Source organism: Pelmatolapia mariae, linkage group LG3_W, assembly GCF_036321145.2.
Source record: "Pelmatolapia mariae isolate MD_Pm_ZW linkage group LG3_W, Pm_UMD_F_2, whole genome shotgun sequence".
Classification (NCBI taxonomy): domain Eukaryota; kingdom Metazoa; phylum Chordata; class Actinopteri; order Cichliformes; family Cichlidae; genus Pelmatolapia; species Pelmatolapia mariae.
Window position 1 is genome coordinate 46447616 of NC_086229.1, and position 13754 is coordinate 46461369.

General features: G+C 38.8%; 1 protein-coding gene across 1 annotated transcript; it reads left to right on the forward strand.

The window, feature by feature from the left end:
- Nucleotides 1–1374: 1374 nt before the first annotated feature.
- Nucleotides 1375–13112, forward strand: si:dkey-9k7.3 (circularly permutated Ras protein 1). Its single transcript, XM_063461632.1, has 18 exons — nt 1375–1420; nt 1641–1697; nt 4272–4403; nt 4490–4576; nt 4660–4745; nt 4867–5064; nt 6222–6266; nt 6361–6450; nt 7424–7575; nt 7663–7744; nt 7868–7995; nt 9985–10069; nt 10152–10258; nt 10420–10532; nt 10649–10760; nt 10895–11035; nt 12008–12101; nt 12754–13112. The coding sequence occupies exons 2-18, from the start codon at nt 1652–1654 to the stop codon at nt 12895–12897; spliced, it is 1842 nt and encodes a 613-aa protein (XP_063317702.1). The 5' UTR covers nt 1375–1420; nt 1641–1651; the 3' UTR covers nt 12898–13112.
- The last annotated feature ends 642 nt before the right edge of the window (nt 13113–13754 follow it).

Consider the following 13754-nt stretch of genomic DNA (forward strand, 5'->3'; position numbering starts at 1 on the left):
GAGGAAACATGATGCAAAACAGTTCACAACATAGAGCTGTGAAAATATGAGAACACAGAAAAATGGGAACATTTAAAATTTCTGCTCTTCATGTGCTGAAATTAGACACAACAACAGTATAACTAGCAGCTGCTATACACTAAAAACAGTTTTTTACCTTTAAGTCTTACAAAACCTTCCTTTTTAAACTTTTCCAAAGAAATTTTTAAAAATAAACTGACTGACGTTGTCATATTCATTTTCTGGGTTAACATGGGGTGCACAATCTAAGGATCACTTTTAATGATAAAAAAAATAGAAATTGTGCAAATTTTTATTGTGAAACAAGAAAGAAGGAAATGTTCTCAAAATTTGTCTGAAAACATAAATTATCATATTTATACCACCAATCACTCTGAGTATCCGCAGAGTCATCCTTAGTTTTTCCTTTTTGCTTTAGTTAAGGTCCGCGTAGAAGAAATGAAAACACAGCTGGTCGCTAAAGTACACGTCAAAAACCTCACATTTCTCAAGGCATCGTGTTAATCAGCAGCAGGATAGTTCAGTCATATCAGGGCAGGGCGGTGCAGCGGTTTGGCTGTCGGCTCACAGGAAGCCTTTCTGTGTGGAGCTTGCATGTTTTCTCTGTGCCTACGTGGGTTTCCTTCAGGTGCTCCTTCCTCCTCCCACAGTCCAAACACATGCATGTTAGGTGATTTTTGAGTTTTTTGCTTTGAAATAATGTGTAGGTTTTTATTTTATAGGCTTTTGAGATCATTTTGGAGTGACATTAGAGCTGTTTGGGGTTTTGGTTGGGGGTGTGAGATTATGGTTTGACCCCTTTAACACTCATTAGTCTGTAACCTGCTCTGTGACTGCCACCATGCTCTGATTAAAAAAAATCTAAATCTGGTTAATAATTTAACAGTTCTCAGAACTTTAAACCCTGTCATTTCCTTCACGTTGACCTCAATGGCATTGACTCTGTGCTCTTGTTTCAGTGCCTGCAGCCATACTTCAACCAAACAAACCAAACCTGAAGAAAAATGCAACTTTTATTCCTTCTTCACATTCAAGAAGCCATTACTTTTCATGTTTTCTCATTTCTTCCCTGTTCTTATAACAGGAAGTGTTTTCTGTGATGGTTTTACTGAGGCACCTGTTAACAAGAAAAATAACCAAACCAAAGGAACAGCTGCTGTGGTGACAACGCACTGACAATGCCAGGAAGCTCGTCTACCATAATCGTGTAGCTGATATGTCAGCTTTTCTCGCTTTCTTTCTCCCCATTATCTGATTCATTTATCTCTTAAAGATAAAAACCCAAAGAGATTGTGGGTCTTTTAAATGGTGTCGCAATTAATTTAAATTCATATCTGTGTGTTGCAGATGGAGTTTGCTTGCAGCCATGTTGTTTGCAACTGGAGTCCAGATGGACCAGGTGAGTTTCTTTAAGTGTATCTTCCCCAAAGTAACAAATAATGCTCACACTTGCTATAGTTAGAACCTTTCAAGTACATTAAGCCGGTGAAATTTTGACATCTTTGACCCCGAGTTGCAGAACAGTCTGCGTCTGTTTGTACTAAGTGCCACCAAAATGGAAGAGAGCGTGCATAACTGCTTAAACCTGTTATAACGAAGGGTTTTTCTTCCAACTACAGGCGTTTTTCCTATGGGGCCCGAGTATGACAACATAGTGCCAGTAAAACAACAAGCAGGTAATTTTCTCACTCATGCATTTGCAAAAAATGTGCACAAGCATGCAGCTCTCATGACGCTGATGGTGATGAACCGTTGCTTTTTTCTGGCCAGAGCGTTGATTAAATTCTCAAGAGTATTGCAGTGAAATAACAGGAAAGCATATTAAGTAGTAATGTGTGTGCGTGCGTGTGTGTGTGTGGGCATGCTTGCAAATGCAAGAGACACAAAAAGACGAACTGTGTAGGAGATGTAACGATAGAGGTTCAACGAGGGAAAGTCCACACAGAGAAAAAGATGTCAGATAGCTCTAATTACAAAGATGTTAGAAGAGTGTGACAGTTAATGCTGATAAAACTAAAAAATCAGTCCAAATCAGTCTGGCTCCACCCACATTGCCAGTAAAATTGCATTTCTCACCAACACAAATCAATTTCAGTAAGATTAATGTAAGAAATAAAGTAAATATTCCACATTTCAAGTATTAACAAGTATTAACGCAGATCATAAAAAAAAAAATCAAGATTTGTATTATTTGTTCTGCAGATAGATAGTAAATGGTTGGATAAGCACAACCGAATGGATGGATGGTGACAGATGGCCTGTAGAATTTTTTCTGAGTTCCTCAGGCCTTAAAATGTTGTTGTTTAAAGTTCAATCAGAAAAATCTAACAAAAAGACAGCATTTATTATAAAAGAGCTTTCGTATTTGCAGATAGATAGATGGATGGATAGATGGATATTAGGTCTCACAGTGAACGCTTTTATGACTTTTTGGCATTGATGTCACATGACTGTCAATGGTTTGGATTGTTTTGCAACGGTTTATGTGGTTCTTATGGTCCAGTGTGGTCCAGTATGGTCCAGTGTGGTCGTAGCCATTCCCCATGTGATGGCCACTGATGACAATTTGCATATTGACGACTGCCAAATCGAGGCCACGGCCCATTGTTAGGGGTGCTAGGTTCAGATCGTTTTGCAACGGTTTATGTGGTTGAGGAAAGCTGCAGTCAGCTGAGATGGATGCAGTCACTTGGATCAGTGAAGAAATGTTGAGGCGAACAGAATAAACTTTCTGGGATTTCCTTGTCTGGATTATTGAGCATGCATTAAGACATTATTACTTTGGATTGTTTTCAGACTTCATGTTGCATTACTTCTAGGATTAATTCTGATTTCACTCCCAGTTTAGTTTCACTTTCACTTAGTCTTTGGTTAGGTAAGGGAACCAACATTAAATGATTCGATTGGGGAAAAGGTCCCCTCTACTTCACCAGACTGAAAATCAGCAGCATGAAGTTTAAACTTTTTGGTTCAAATTTACATCAATAGGTATGGATAAGGTACAACACTGAGTGTTTCTTGTCTTGTGTTTCTACGGTGTATTGACAGACATACAGGCTTTTTGTGCTGGGGTGTTTTTTTCTGTTCTCAAACTGTTCTCCCAGAAGGAGCTCAGTCTCAGTGGAGTTTTTTTTCCCTCTTCCTCTCACCTCATGTTATGAATTTCGTTGTTTTTTCCTATCAGCCTACCTCTCTGACATGTCTTCCCAATGTGATGTTTGTGTAAAGTTTGGTCAGAGGGCTCCTTTGTAAGTGTGCATGCGCCATTAGCGTGCTGCCTGCTGTAACCTATAATTTCCTTCGGGATTAATAAAGTATTTCTGATTTTGATTCTGATTTAAAATCTGTAAGACAGGGTGGAGGCTCTGTCATGGTTTGTGGCTGTACATCAACCAGAGGTGTTAAGCTCATTTTCATGCAGAAAAAAATGAAGCCGCTGCACGTCAGATGCTATCCAGAATGTACTGCATGTGCATCTTGACAGACAACAGAGCAAAAGTGAGCCAACATCCAATGTTCTTCAGGAAGACTAGAGAACTACTCCAGAAGAAATGACAAGAAAGCTTTCCTCAGAGAGTTCACACCTTATTGAAGAATAAAGGTGGCCACACAAAATAGTGACTTTCAAGCTTGTTGTACACTTTGCAAACCCTATTTTTGCCTTACATCAACAGGAATAAATCATGGCTTCTGTTTCTGTTTGTTCAATTAAAGATAAAGGAAATAGTACTGAAATTAGTACGATTACTGTCAGCTGATTAAAAAGCTCCTGGGTTTCCTAAAAAGGCCTGACATTCATGCTAATATATGCTGACAGTTAGTATACAAGGAATAAACAATACAGAGTAGAAATGTGATAACTAAACTAAAGGGCAAGTGCGACCACCTGACTAATGTAATATTTTTTTTGTTTGTTTTCTTGTTTTTAAGGAGAGTGAATTTTAAATTTACAAATCAAAATTTAAAGAGACAAAATCAGCTGTTAATTTTCACAATCTTTGATCGGATCAGCTGTAGCCATTTCCTTTAGGTCCATGGGTTGGTGGAAATTGTTTTATTCTGATAGACTTTTAATGTTTTAAGACTAGTTTTGAAATAAGATTGTAAAAGGATCTCACATATACACATCAGATAATGACTGCAGTGAGGTAATAAAGCCATAGCCTGGACTCTGCATGTCCTAGAGAATGCGTCACTTGATACGTTTTGCTTTTGTAGGCTATTTATTCAGTGTTTCCTTGTTACTTCAGATGAGGTTCCTCCACCGCTGCCCCCTCGTCGACTGAGGAAACCTCGGCCTACTTCTCTTCCTCTTTACAACAATTCCTCCTTCGAGCCTCCGTCTGCTCCGATCTCCCTCCCTCCTCCTGTTCCTCCCAGACGTGAGTTTGATTTGCCTGTCTTTCCTTATGTTTTATAGTTGATATTTAATCTTTCTCTCTCTCATTTTCTATTCGCGTTTCATCAGTTGACAAGCTGGAAGGATTAACCAGGTTGAAGGCCAACGTCAACGTTGTCTCACTCAATGTTGGAAAACTGGTTGACATCAGTCAAGGTCAGGGGGCACACACATGCAAACACACTTCCTTCCAAGTTTTTTCGTCTTGTATTAATCTCTTTTCTTTCTTTGCTTATCAGACTCAGGCATGGAGACTTTTCAAAGGCCAGTGATTTGTGGGAAATGTAGTGCTGCTTTGTCATGTCTCAGTTCGTTACAGAAGAACGTGAGTGGTAATTTAATTCCTGAATTTTTTATTTCTTTGGGCTCAACCAATTGATTAACTGGTTTCCACTGGACAAAGGTAGTTGAAACAAACAAAAGCAAATCCTCTTCTTCTTGTGCAGGTTTGGCGATGTGAGTTCTGTGGATATGAAAACAGCGTAGACGAAAGTTTAGCTGCTTTGTGCATTGGCCAGCGAGCCGGTGTGCGCAGTGATGACCTTTACCTGCCCAGACAGAGTGAAGACGACTATCAGAACTTGGAGGACACGCTAGTTGTTTTCTGCGTGGACACTTCTGGCAGCATGAGCGTTACTACAGAGGTGTGTGGATTGCATTATTCAAACACACTGCGGGTAAAATTCCTGCAGTCATTGTTTATCAAAAGCTGGAGGCTACCCTTGTGGTTGCAAAAAGAGTTCTTGCATGATTCAAAAGCTTGTAGGATTGCCTTGAGCATAAAATCACTTGAAGCAAATGCATTTGTGTATGATTTTATCGGTCTTCAAGTCCTCGGGGAAGAATCTTATTCCACTCTCATTTAAGTGTGTTGCTTTAGCTGATTGAGTTTTGCAGGCATCCATTTATGGACAGCTCTCTTGAGGTTCTGCCACCGAACAGGACGTGCCACAGCGTTTCAATGAGTTTGAGGTCTGGACTCTGGATTGGATCATCTGGATTCTTTTCTTTTTTAGACATTCAGTTGTAGATTTTGTGTGTGCTTGTCCTGTTGTATGATGTAATTTGGACCAAGCTTTAGCTGTCGGACAGATGGGTTTACATTTGATTCTAAAATAAAGAATGGTATGCAGAGGAGTTGTTGGTTGACTCAATGACTACAAGGTGCCCAGGTCCTGTAGCTGCAAAACAAGCCCAAATTATAGGTGTTTCATGATATGCTGTGTTTGGGTTTAGCTTTACATTGTGGCCAAACTTCCCACCTTGATCTCATCTGTGCAGTCTTGTCTCTGTCAAGTCTTGTGTTTTGTTCAGATGCAACTTTTTTTTAGAGAGAGAGAAAGGGGTTTCTTTTGGCAATCCTTCCAAACAAGCCATACTTGTTCAGTCTTTTTCTAATGGCACTGTCATGAGTTTTAACATTTAACACGCTAACTCAGTCTGAGATGCACCTCTCGAGTTTCTTGCAGTTTCTGTAAGCATTGCACAATCTGTTCTTCGGGTGAACTTACTGGGACATCCACTCTTAAAAAGATTGTGGCATTGTGGTAACATATAGCTAAATACCAAAATGTCTGCTGTCATCGAGGTGCCTACACTCACTTGTTATCAGTTAAACAAGTGTAATTAATTAGCAGCACCTGGCTGCTACTTACCTTCTGAATACCTGTAGTAGCAGTAAAGAGACATTCAGTTTTCCACAGTTGAAACCTCTTTTCCACATGACTGTAAATTATATGGATTAAATCACAATAAAACTTCATTTGAAATGTTCAGTTTTATCATGTTTGCTCTGCTTTAGGTTCCATCAAGCAATGGCTCTGTAACATACGTATCCAGACTAGAGGTGAGAGGATAATTTGTTGTGGTTTGATTGGCTGGGCTCCATTAACATAATCATTTTGTTTTAAAGTTTGTGCTGTTTTGGTATGTCTTCACAGGGTATGCAGGACGCCCTCTACAGGGCACTATTCACCATAAAGCAACGGTCCCCTCATCGGAGGGTGGCTCTGGTGACATTTAACGATGAGGTAGGAGATGTAGCGGGAGTAGTAGTAGCATTAATTATAACACTGATTCTTGTATGCTGCTTTTTTGAATCTTTCTTTTTTTGTGAACATTTAAATACAAATATAAGTGTTATCCCATCCAACTAGCGTGTAGTAAAAGATTGTAAAAGGTGTTTAGTATTCATTATGTCTTTGGACTCCAGAAATCACAACAATCACAATGAGAACAAATCATGGTTGATTCAGACTGAACCTGGGGTCCTTATCAGGAGTGGGGATGCTAAAGCTTTAGGTATTTTGCTGTCTATATTGCTACCTTAAAACAACAACAACAACAACAACAACAACAACAACAACAACAACAAAAACTAAATTTTTTTTTTTTTTTACCTTTTACTCTACTGTTACATATTTTTTTTACTTTCATATGATCTTTCTCATCTTTTGAGTAGAATAGAATAGAAAAGCCCTTTATTGTCTTTCCTATGGTTTTGTATTTTTTTTGGCCAATTTTAATCTATATGAATATATAATCGTGTCACTCAAGATACAATGAATATTTAATTGCATTGCTCTATATTGCTATAACTAAGTACATTGCTCCAGTTTTACCTCAATGCTGTAAAATAGAAAAATCAGTGGAGCAGATCATAAAACGTCCTTGTTCATAGAACCAGACCTTATTTATCACTACATGAGAGAATTTTAAATGTTTTCCTGTTTTTGTCCCCTTTGGACATTGCATAATTGACAGTTATGTAGCCTGCCCCACAAAAACAAGAGAGGACTTCCTGTTTACCATGATGAACTGTCATGCTCTGTATAAGATGGCTCTTCAGCAGACAGAAGGGAGAAGCAATCTGCCCTCATCTGCCAGAGAATTTGTTTTTTTGTCAAGATTTGAATTAAATGTTGAAGACATTAAATGAAGAAGACCTTATAAATCTCCCGCCCCACCCTGGAGTACTCTAACTACATTCTGCTGGTTTCACAGGTTGTAATATATGGTGATGGTACTAGTGCTCCTATCACACTCAGGGATTGGGCGCTAGTTGACTACGACCATATATGGGAAAAGGGTGTGACTTACCACATCCCACACTGTATCGCTGAGACCTACAACCACCTAATACAGAGGGTCAAAGAGTAAGTGTTAGAAGTGTTTTAGAAACATGGAAGAATGCTCTGTACAGTCTGAAACACTCTTTGTTTTCTCCACATCTCTGACTCTAGACTCAGGGAACATGGAGCCACGTGTCTCGGTCCCGCAGCATTAGCCTCCGTTGCTATGGCTTCAAGGTACCCCGGGTCAAAAGTGAGTAAATGTGAAAGTCTCTAAATGAGTGGTCAGATATTTTACTACGGTGTGATTGGGACGACTGAGTGCTGTGACTGTCACCACTATTAACAAGAACCTTGCGGCTGTTGTGATTTACAGGTCATTTTATGTACTGATGGCAAAGCAAACATCGGACTGGGAGAGATGGAGCAAGCTCCCTCTCTGACTCCTTCTGCCTTTACTCCATATTTCTATACTCAGCTGGCTCTAGATGCGGTACAGAAGGGGTAAGGGCTCACATGCATGCACAAAGTTGTTGAGCATTTGTCAATGTTTAATTGCGTTAACCATGTCTCTGGTGAACAATCATTTACCTGCCACACAAGAGTCTGCCTCAAAGTCAGACAGGCACCACCTCTGCTCCTAAACACAGCAGCTGATAAGAATAGTACTGTTTTGCTTTGCAGATTTAAGTGTAAACTGCATCCTGTCCTCTTCGAGTATTGAAATTGTGTGGTATTTAGAGATATTCCTGTCAAATATCAATCGTGGGCGATCGTGGCTCAAGAGTTGGGAGTTCACCTTGTAATTGGAAGGTTGCCGGTTCGAGCTCTGGCTTGGACAGTCTCGGTCGTTGTGTCCTTGGGCAAGACACTTCACCCGTTGCCTACTGGTGGTGGTCAGAGGGCCCGGTGGCACCAGTGTCCAGCAGCCTCGCCTCTGTCAGTGCGCACAGGGTGGCTGTGGCTACAATGTAGCTTGCCATCACCAGTGTGTGAATGTGTGTGTGTGAATGGGTGAATGACTGGATGTGTAAAGCGCTTTGGGGTCCTTAGGGACTAGTAAAGCACTATACAAATACAGGCAATTTACCATTTCAAATCTTTTACTTTTTTCTGTTTACAGAGTATATTTGTTTTAATTTTAATTACACAGTCCCGATCAAAAGTTTATGAACACTTGAAAAATAGCAAAAAAATCATATTTTGCATGGTTGGATCTTAACAAGGTTCCTGACAGAACAGATTCAAGTGCAGACTGTGTAATTAAAGCAAAAGATTTTTATTTTCAACACCAGCTGTTCGTAAGTTTAGGACCACATGCCTTTAAAAGGCCAAATTTGTGCAAAAATGTGGGTTCATTGTCATTTTCTGTCAGATAGTCACACTGTCATGATGTTCTGATGGCAAAGGCAAAAAAACTTCCCTTTTTGAACGTGGTCGGGTTGTTGAACTGCATAAGCAGGGTCTCTCGGAGCATGCCATCACCTCTGAGGTGGGATGCAGTAAGAGAGTCATTTGGAATTTCTTAAATTATCCTGGAGGTTATGGAACGAAAAAGTCAAGTGGAAGACCCAAAACAATTTCACCAGCACTGCATCCAATTGGCTGTCCGTCAAGACACTGGACAATCCCCGAACCAAATTAAGGCCGTTACTGGTGCCAACTGCAGCCCCCTAACCATCAGACGGCATCTGAGACTGAAGAGCTTTAAAAACAAAAAATGTCTTCAATGGTATCGTCTCCTTGAACGCCACAGAACTGATCATTTGGACTTTGCAAGAGAGCACCAAACATGGGACATTGAAAGGTGTAATAAAGTTTTATTCTCTAATGAAAGAAAATTAACCTTGATGGTCCTGATGGTTTCCAATGTTACTGGCATTGTTTTCAATAAATTATGCATCCTCAAAAAACTCCCATTTCTTCTTGTTGCATCTTGAAGCTCTACTTCCAGCCATGCAAAATATGATTTGTTTTGCCATTTTTCAAGTGTTCTTAAACTTTTGATTGGGATTGTATAACTAAAATAAAACCGTCAGTCAAAATAAAACAGTGGAAAAAAAAGAAATGCTTGTGAGCGAGAGGTTCACAATGACCAGAACCTGGAACAGAACAAAGACGTCACCATCTGGTTAAGTTTAAGAGCCTTTACTCCAGTCCAAATCAGTTGACTTGTAGCTTATCAGCACAAAAAAGTCACTTTGTTGGGATAAACAAAGTAAAAACTGGAAACATATGCTTTGTTCTGGAGTAGAAATTGAGAATTTACTACTAAGACTTGGTTCATTTTAAAGCTACATGCTACAGTTTGTACACTCTTTTGTATACTCTTTGCACAGGTACTCTACAGCATTCCAGAATTCAGACTCACTTGGCTACAGCAGGGTGTCTAGCTCAAACCTTTGAACTTCTCACATCTGCATGAACCGAGCACATCAGCCACAAAACCTGTCTAATTCTGTGAAAAAAACATCTCTTTCTTTCCTTTTTCAGAGTCATAATATCAGTAATGACTTTTGAAGGGACAGACTGTCGCCTGGCTGATATTGGTAAACTGGCAGATGCTACGGGAGGAAGAGTGAGATAAACACAAATTAATTCACACAAGCAAACACAAAGAAGAACATATTGCTCTAACTCTTGCTCCTTGGCTTGCACAGGTAAATATTGTCAGCATTGGCACGGTAGCAAGAGAGATTCAATCGGTCTCCGAAGATAATGTCCTAGCTACAGGAGTCAAAGCAACCCTGCTCGCTTCTGATGGAGTGTGAGTGGCAACGTAAAAACACTGCCACATAAACATTTTACATACTCGTTTGTATGTTAGTCTAATAACAATAATAATATAGAGTGGTGCAGTGGTATCCAAAATATTAATTTCCTTTGTTTCCTTCTTTTATTTTCACTCTTCTCTCTCTTTCACTGTAGGTATTTTCCATATGAGGATGAAAACAATCACAAACTGGTAAGAGAGATTGGGAATGTCACCAAAGGTCTGGAGATCACCTTCCAGTTTGCTGTAAAACCTGATTTTATGGAAGGTAGGTCAACTCTGCTGTATTATTACTGTTTAAAAATGATTTGTAGTGCAGAAAGCAGTTAATAGAATCAACCAAAGTCTCATCTAATTTGTTATATATTGGTCTGTATTCACCAGTTTTTCTCCAGAAAGGAACGCTTCCATTCCAACTGCAGCTCAGCTTCAAGACCAGAGACCAACACAGAATCACTCGCATCATCACTGAACAGCGACCAGCAACTACCTGCAGGTAAAAAGCTGGAGCTGGGCGTTAAATACTTTTAGAATGATTAACTTAAATGTGTTCAAGTTAATCATAAAAGATATTTATATTTATATATATTTATATATTTAATTTCATCTTCTTTATCTGTCTGTCTGAAGTCGGATTTTTGCAGGTAGACTTAACATGGCAGTGCTCGATGTTCACTGCGCACAGCTTTGTGCCAGTTTAACCATGGAGGGTAAAGTGCAGGAGGCACAAAGGCAGCTGAAAGCACAGCAAGACCTGCTACAACAAGTCAGGTATGAGTCTTGTAGAGGAGACACAGAGAAAAAAGTAATGATGAATACACATATGAGAGATTCAGTAGCCAGCTATTAAGGCACTGATAATGTATGCTGCATGCTATTGTTGTGATGAATCCTGTAAAAAGTCAGTTTGGTGAATTTGGTCCTAAGTCAGTGAAAACCAGACTGAAATCTGTTTTTACTTCAAGCATGTTTATTATTATGTTTCATACAAAATTTATAAGAAATGTGAAGAAGTGTTTACTTTGTAGAAGTGACAGAAAGTGGTTAAAACAACTCTATATAGATCCCAGATAATACAGCTCCTGTTTTCTGCAACATTTGGCTGCACCAGCGTTTCAGGAATAAAATTTGAGACACCACATGCATAAAATGGTCATTAAACCTTATCATACAGAGAAAAGGAAATCGAGTTCTCCTAAAAACAAACTAACTTACCTTAGTATTCTTTTATATAGTCCAAACGTAAAGTGTTATACATTATATTGAGGAATAATTATGCAAATATTCTCCACTTTATTACTTTTGTGTAGTTACTGCTGCCTGCCTTTGTAGGGTAGTGTTGCTCATATAACAGAAAGATATTTTCCAAGTGTGGCATTTAATCTCTTGTCACTATTTTATTGCTACCGGACATTTAAACTTTTATAAATATTCATATTATTATTTTTTAAATCCCTATAACAATAAATAGCAAAGCAGATATGTATGCATATATTAGTACACACACACACACACACACACACACACACACGCACGCACACAATAATTTACATTACATTGAATGGGGGGATCTAGACCCATCAGTTCACCTGTACTGTGGGGTCACTGAGCCACCACCTGATCATTTTACGTTAACGGTTGAAGTGAGTAGAAGAAAGTGGAATGGTTTTAAGGGGTTAGAGTTCAAGTGTGTGTGACTTTACTGTGTTGTAGGCAGTAACAGTGCCTCTTTCTTAACTACAGCAAGTGGAGGCCAATCCAAAAGGAAGAGAGTATATATGGTAACTGGATGGAAACCATGACGACAATTTGTGAGGACATTACCACGGAATCCCAGGTATTCATACACTTTTTTTAATGAAGACAATTAGAAAAAATATCACACAGTGAGTTTTATCATTATATAAACTTTTTGTTCATGTAACATGAACATTTTGGAAGTATTAATTTTTATTCTATTTTTACATGTGTCAGATGTTTTGTTTGTCTGTGACTGAGCAGGCAAAGATTTGGAAAATTGTACTTTTATACAACTGCCAATGAAGCAGCACAAGAATTCATGAAACATTAATCAGATGTTGTGCACTCTCGTTATCTTTCTTTCTTTTTTATTTGTTTTTTGCCTGCACATACATTGCAACACATCAACAACAAATTTAATACCACTTCTAACTTCTAACAGTCGTAAATATGAAAATATAGCCCTCACCATATAAATTTTAACTTGAGTAAATACTAAACTCAGAGTGAGAATGAGCTTATTGAACTCCACCACATCCCCTTAATGGTCAACACCTTTCAAGCAACCACAGTGAATAAAGTTTTTATAGCCACTTTTTGAACCTCTCCATAGACGAATTTTTTTTTAAAAAGTGCAAGAGTACAAGATCCACTGGAACAAGAGATTATATTTTGTTTATTGGTCTATTTATGAGTTTGTAAAAAAAATAGATATTCACAGATTATCAAATTTTTTACATCTATTACAGCTGACTCTTTCTGATGAAGCAGCTAAGGTGGTGTACCAGATGAAGAGAGCCAGCAGTGTCAGAAACAACAACAACAGCAGCAACACAGTTAATGTCCAAAAGAAGACCACAAAGAAGAAAAAGGCTGTCATGGAGGCTGTGTAAATTAAAAGACAAAACAAAACTGTTTATTAAGCGATTCTACAGCAGTGAGAGAACCATAGTTTCTTTTTATTTAAGAAGCCCAGAGTATAGACAGGCAAATGTGGACATCATTCAAAGAGCCGTATATGACTAAAAATCTTCTGTGTCTGAGATGCTATTGTACAATAGATTCAATAAGAGCTCCTACCCCTTTGCTTTTTCGACGCCTAATTATTGAGCTGTAAACGGATACAATTTTTTCAACATTGATCTACTCTAGAAAAACTGTACAAGGAGAAGGAGTTTTATCACATTTTTAAACGCAAAATCTCATAAACTGAAGAATTTAGACTCATTGTAACTGACTTCGTAGAAGCTGTTACAATTATAGTTTGCTTCGTATTCTAATTATATTTCTTAATACTCTACAACAGAGATGGGCAGTAACGAGTAAAGTAAGGGATTAATACTGCAAAAAAGGTCATTAGATTATTAGATTGTTACTTTCCCGTAAGCACGCTGCGTTACTCTCGCATTACGTTTGCGAGAGTGTCTCATGACAATGACGTAAGCAAGTGCGACATTCGTGGAAACTGTGTGCAGATCAACAATGGATAATCTAATGAGTGCAGGAGTGAGTATGAGCGTGCAGTGTTTAAAGCGTGGAAGTACTGACCTTCCTTTGAGTTTGATTCCGTAAAAAGTGACAAAACCATCAGCGTCCGCTGCTCACTGTCTGGGACAAAGACTTCTATTTACAGGGAAAAAAACCCTAAACTTCAGAGCAAGCACCGAGTATGCTGCCACGGGAATGTGAAATTCAAAGAGAAACTCCCGGATCCTTCCTCTGACATGACCACTGCGGCACACCTGCACCA

Coding starts and splice junctions, on each gene's coding strand:
- si:dkey-9k7.3 (XM_063461632.1), top strand. CDS start 1,652: ATGGGGCCCGAGTATGACAACATAGTGCCAGTAAAACAACAAGCAG. Junction 4,746..4,866: donor TCAGTTCGTTACAGAAGAAC/GTGAGTGGTAAT, acceptor CTTCTTGTGCAG/GTTTGGCGATGTGAGTTCTG. Junction 10,761..10,894: donor CGACCAGCAACTACCTGCAG/GTAAAAAGCTGG, acceptor GTCTGTCTGAAG/TCGGATTTTTGCAGGTAGAC.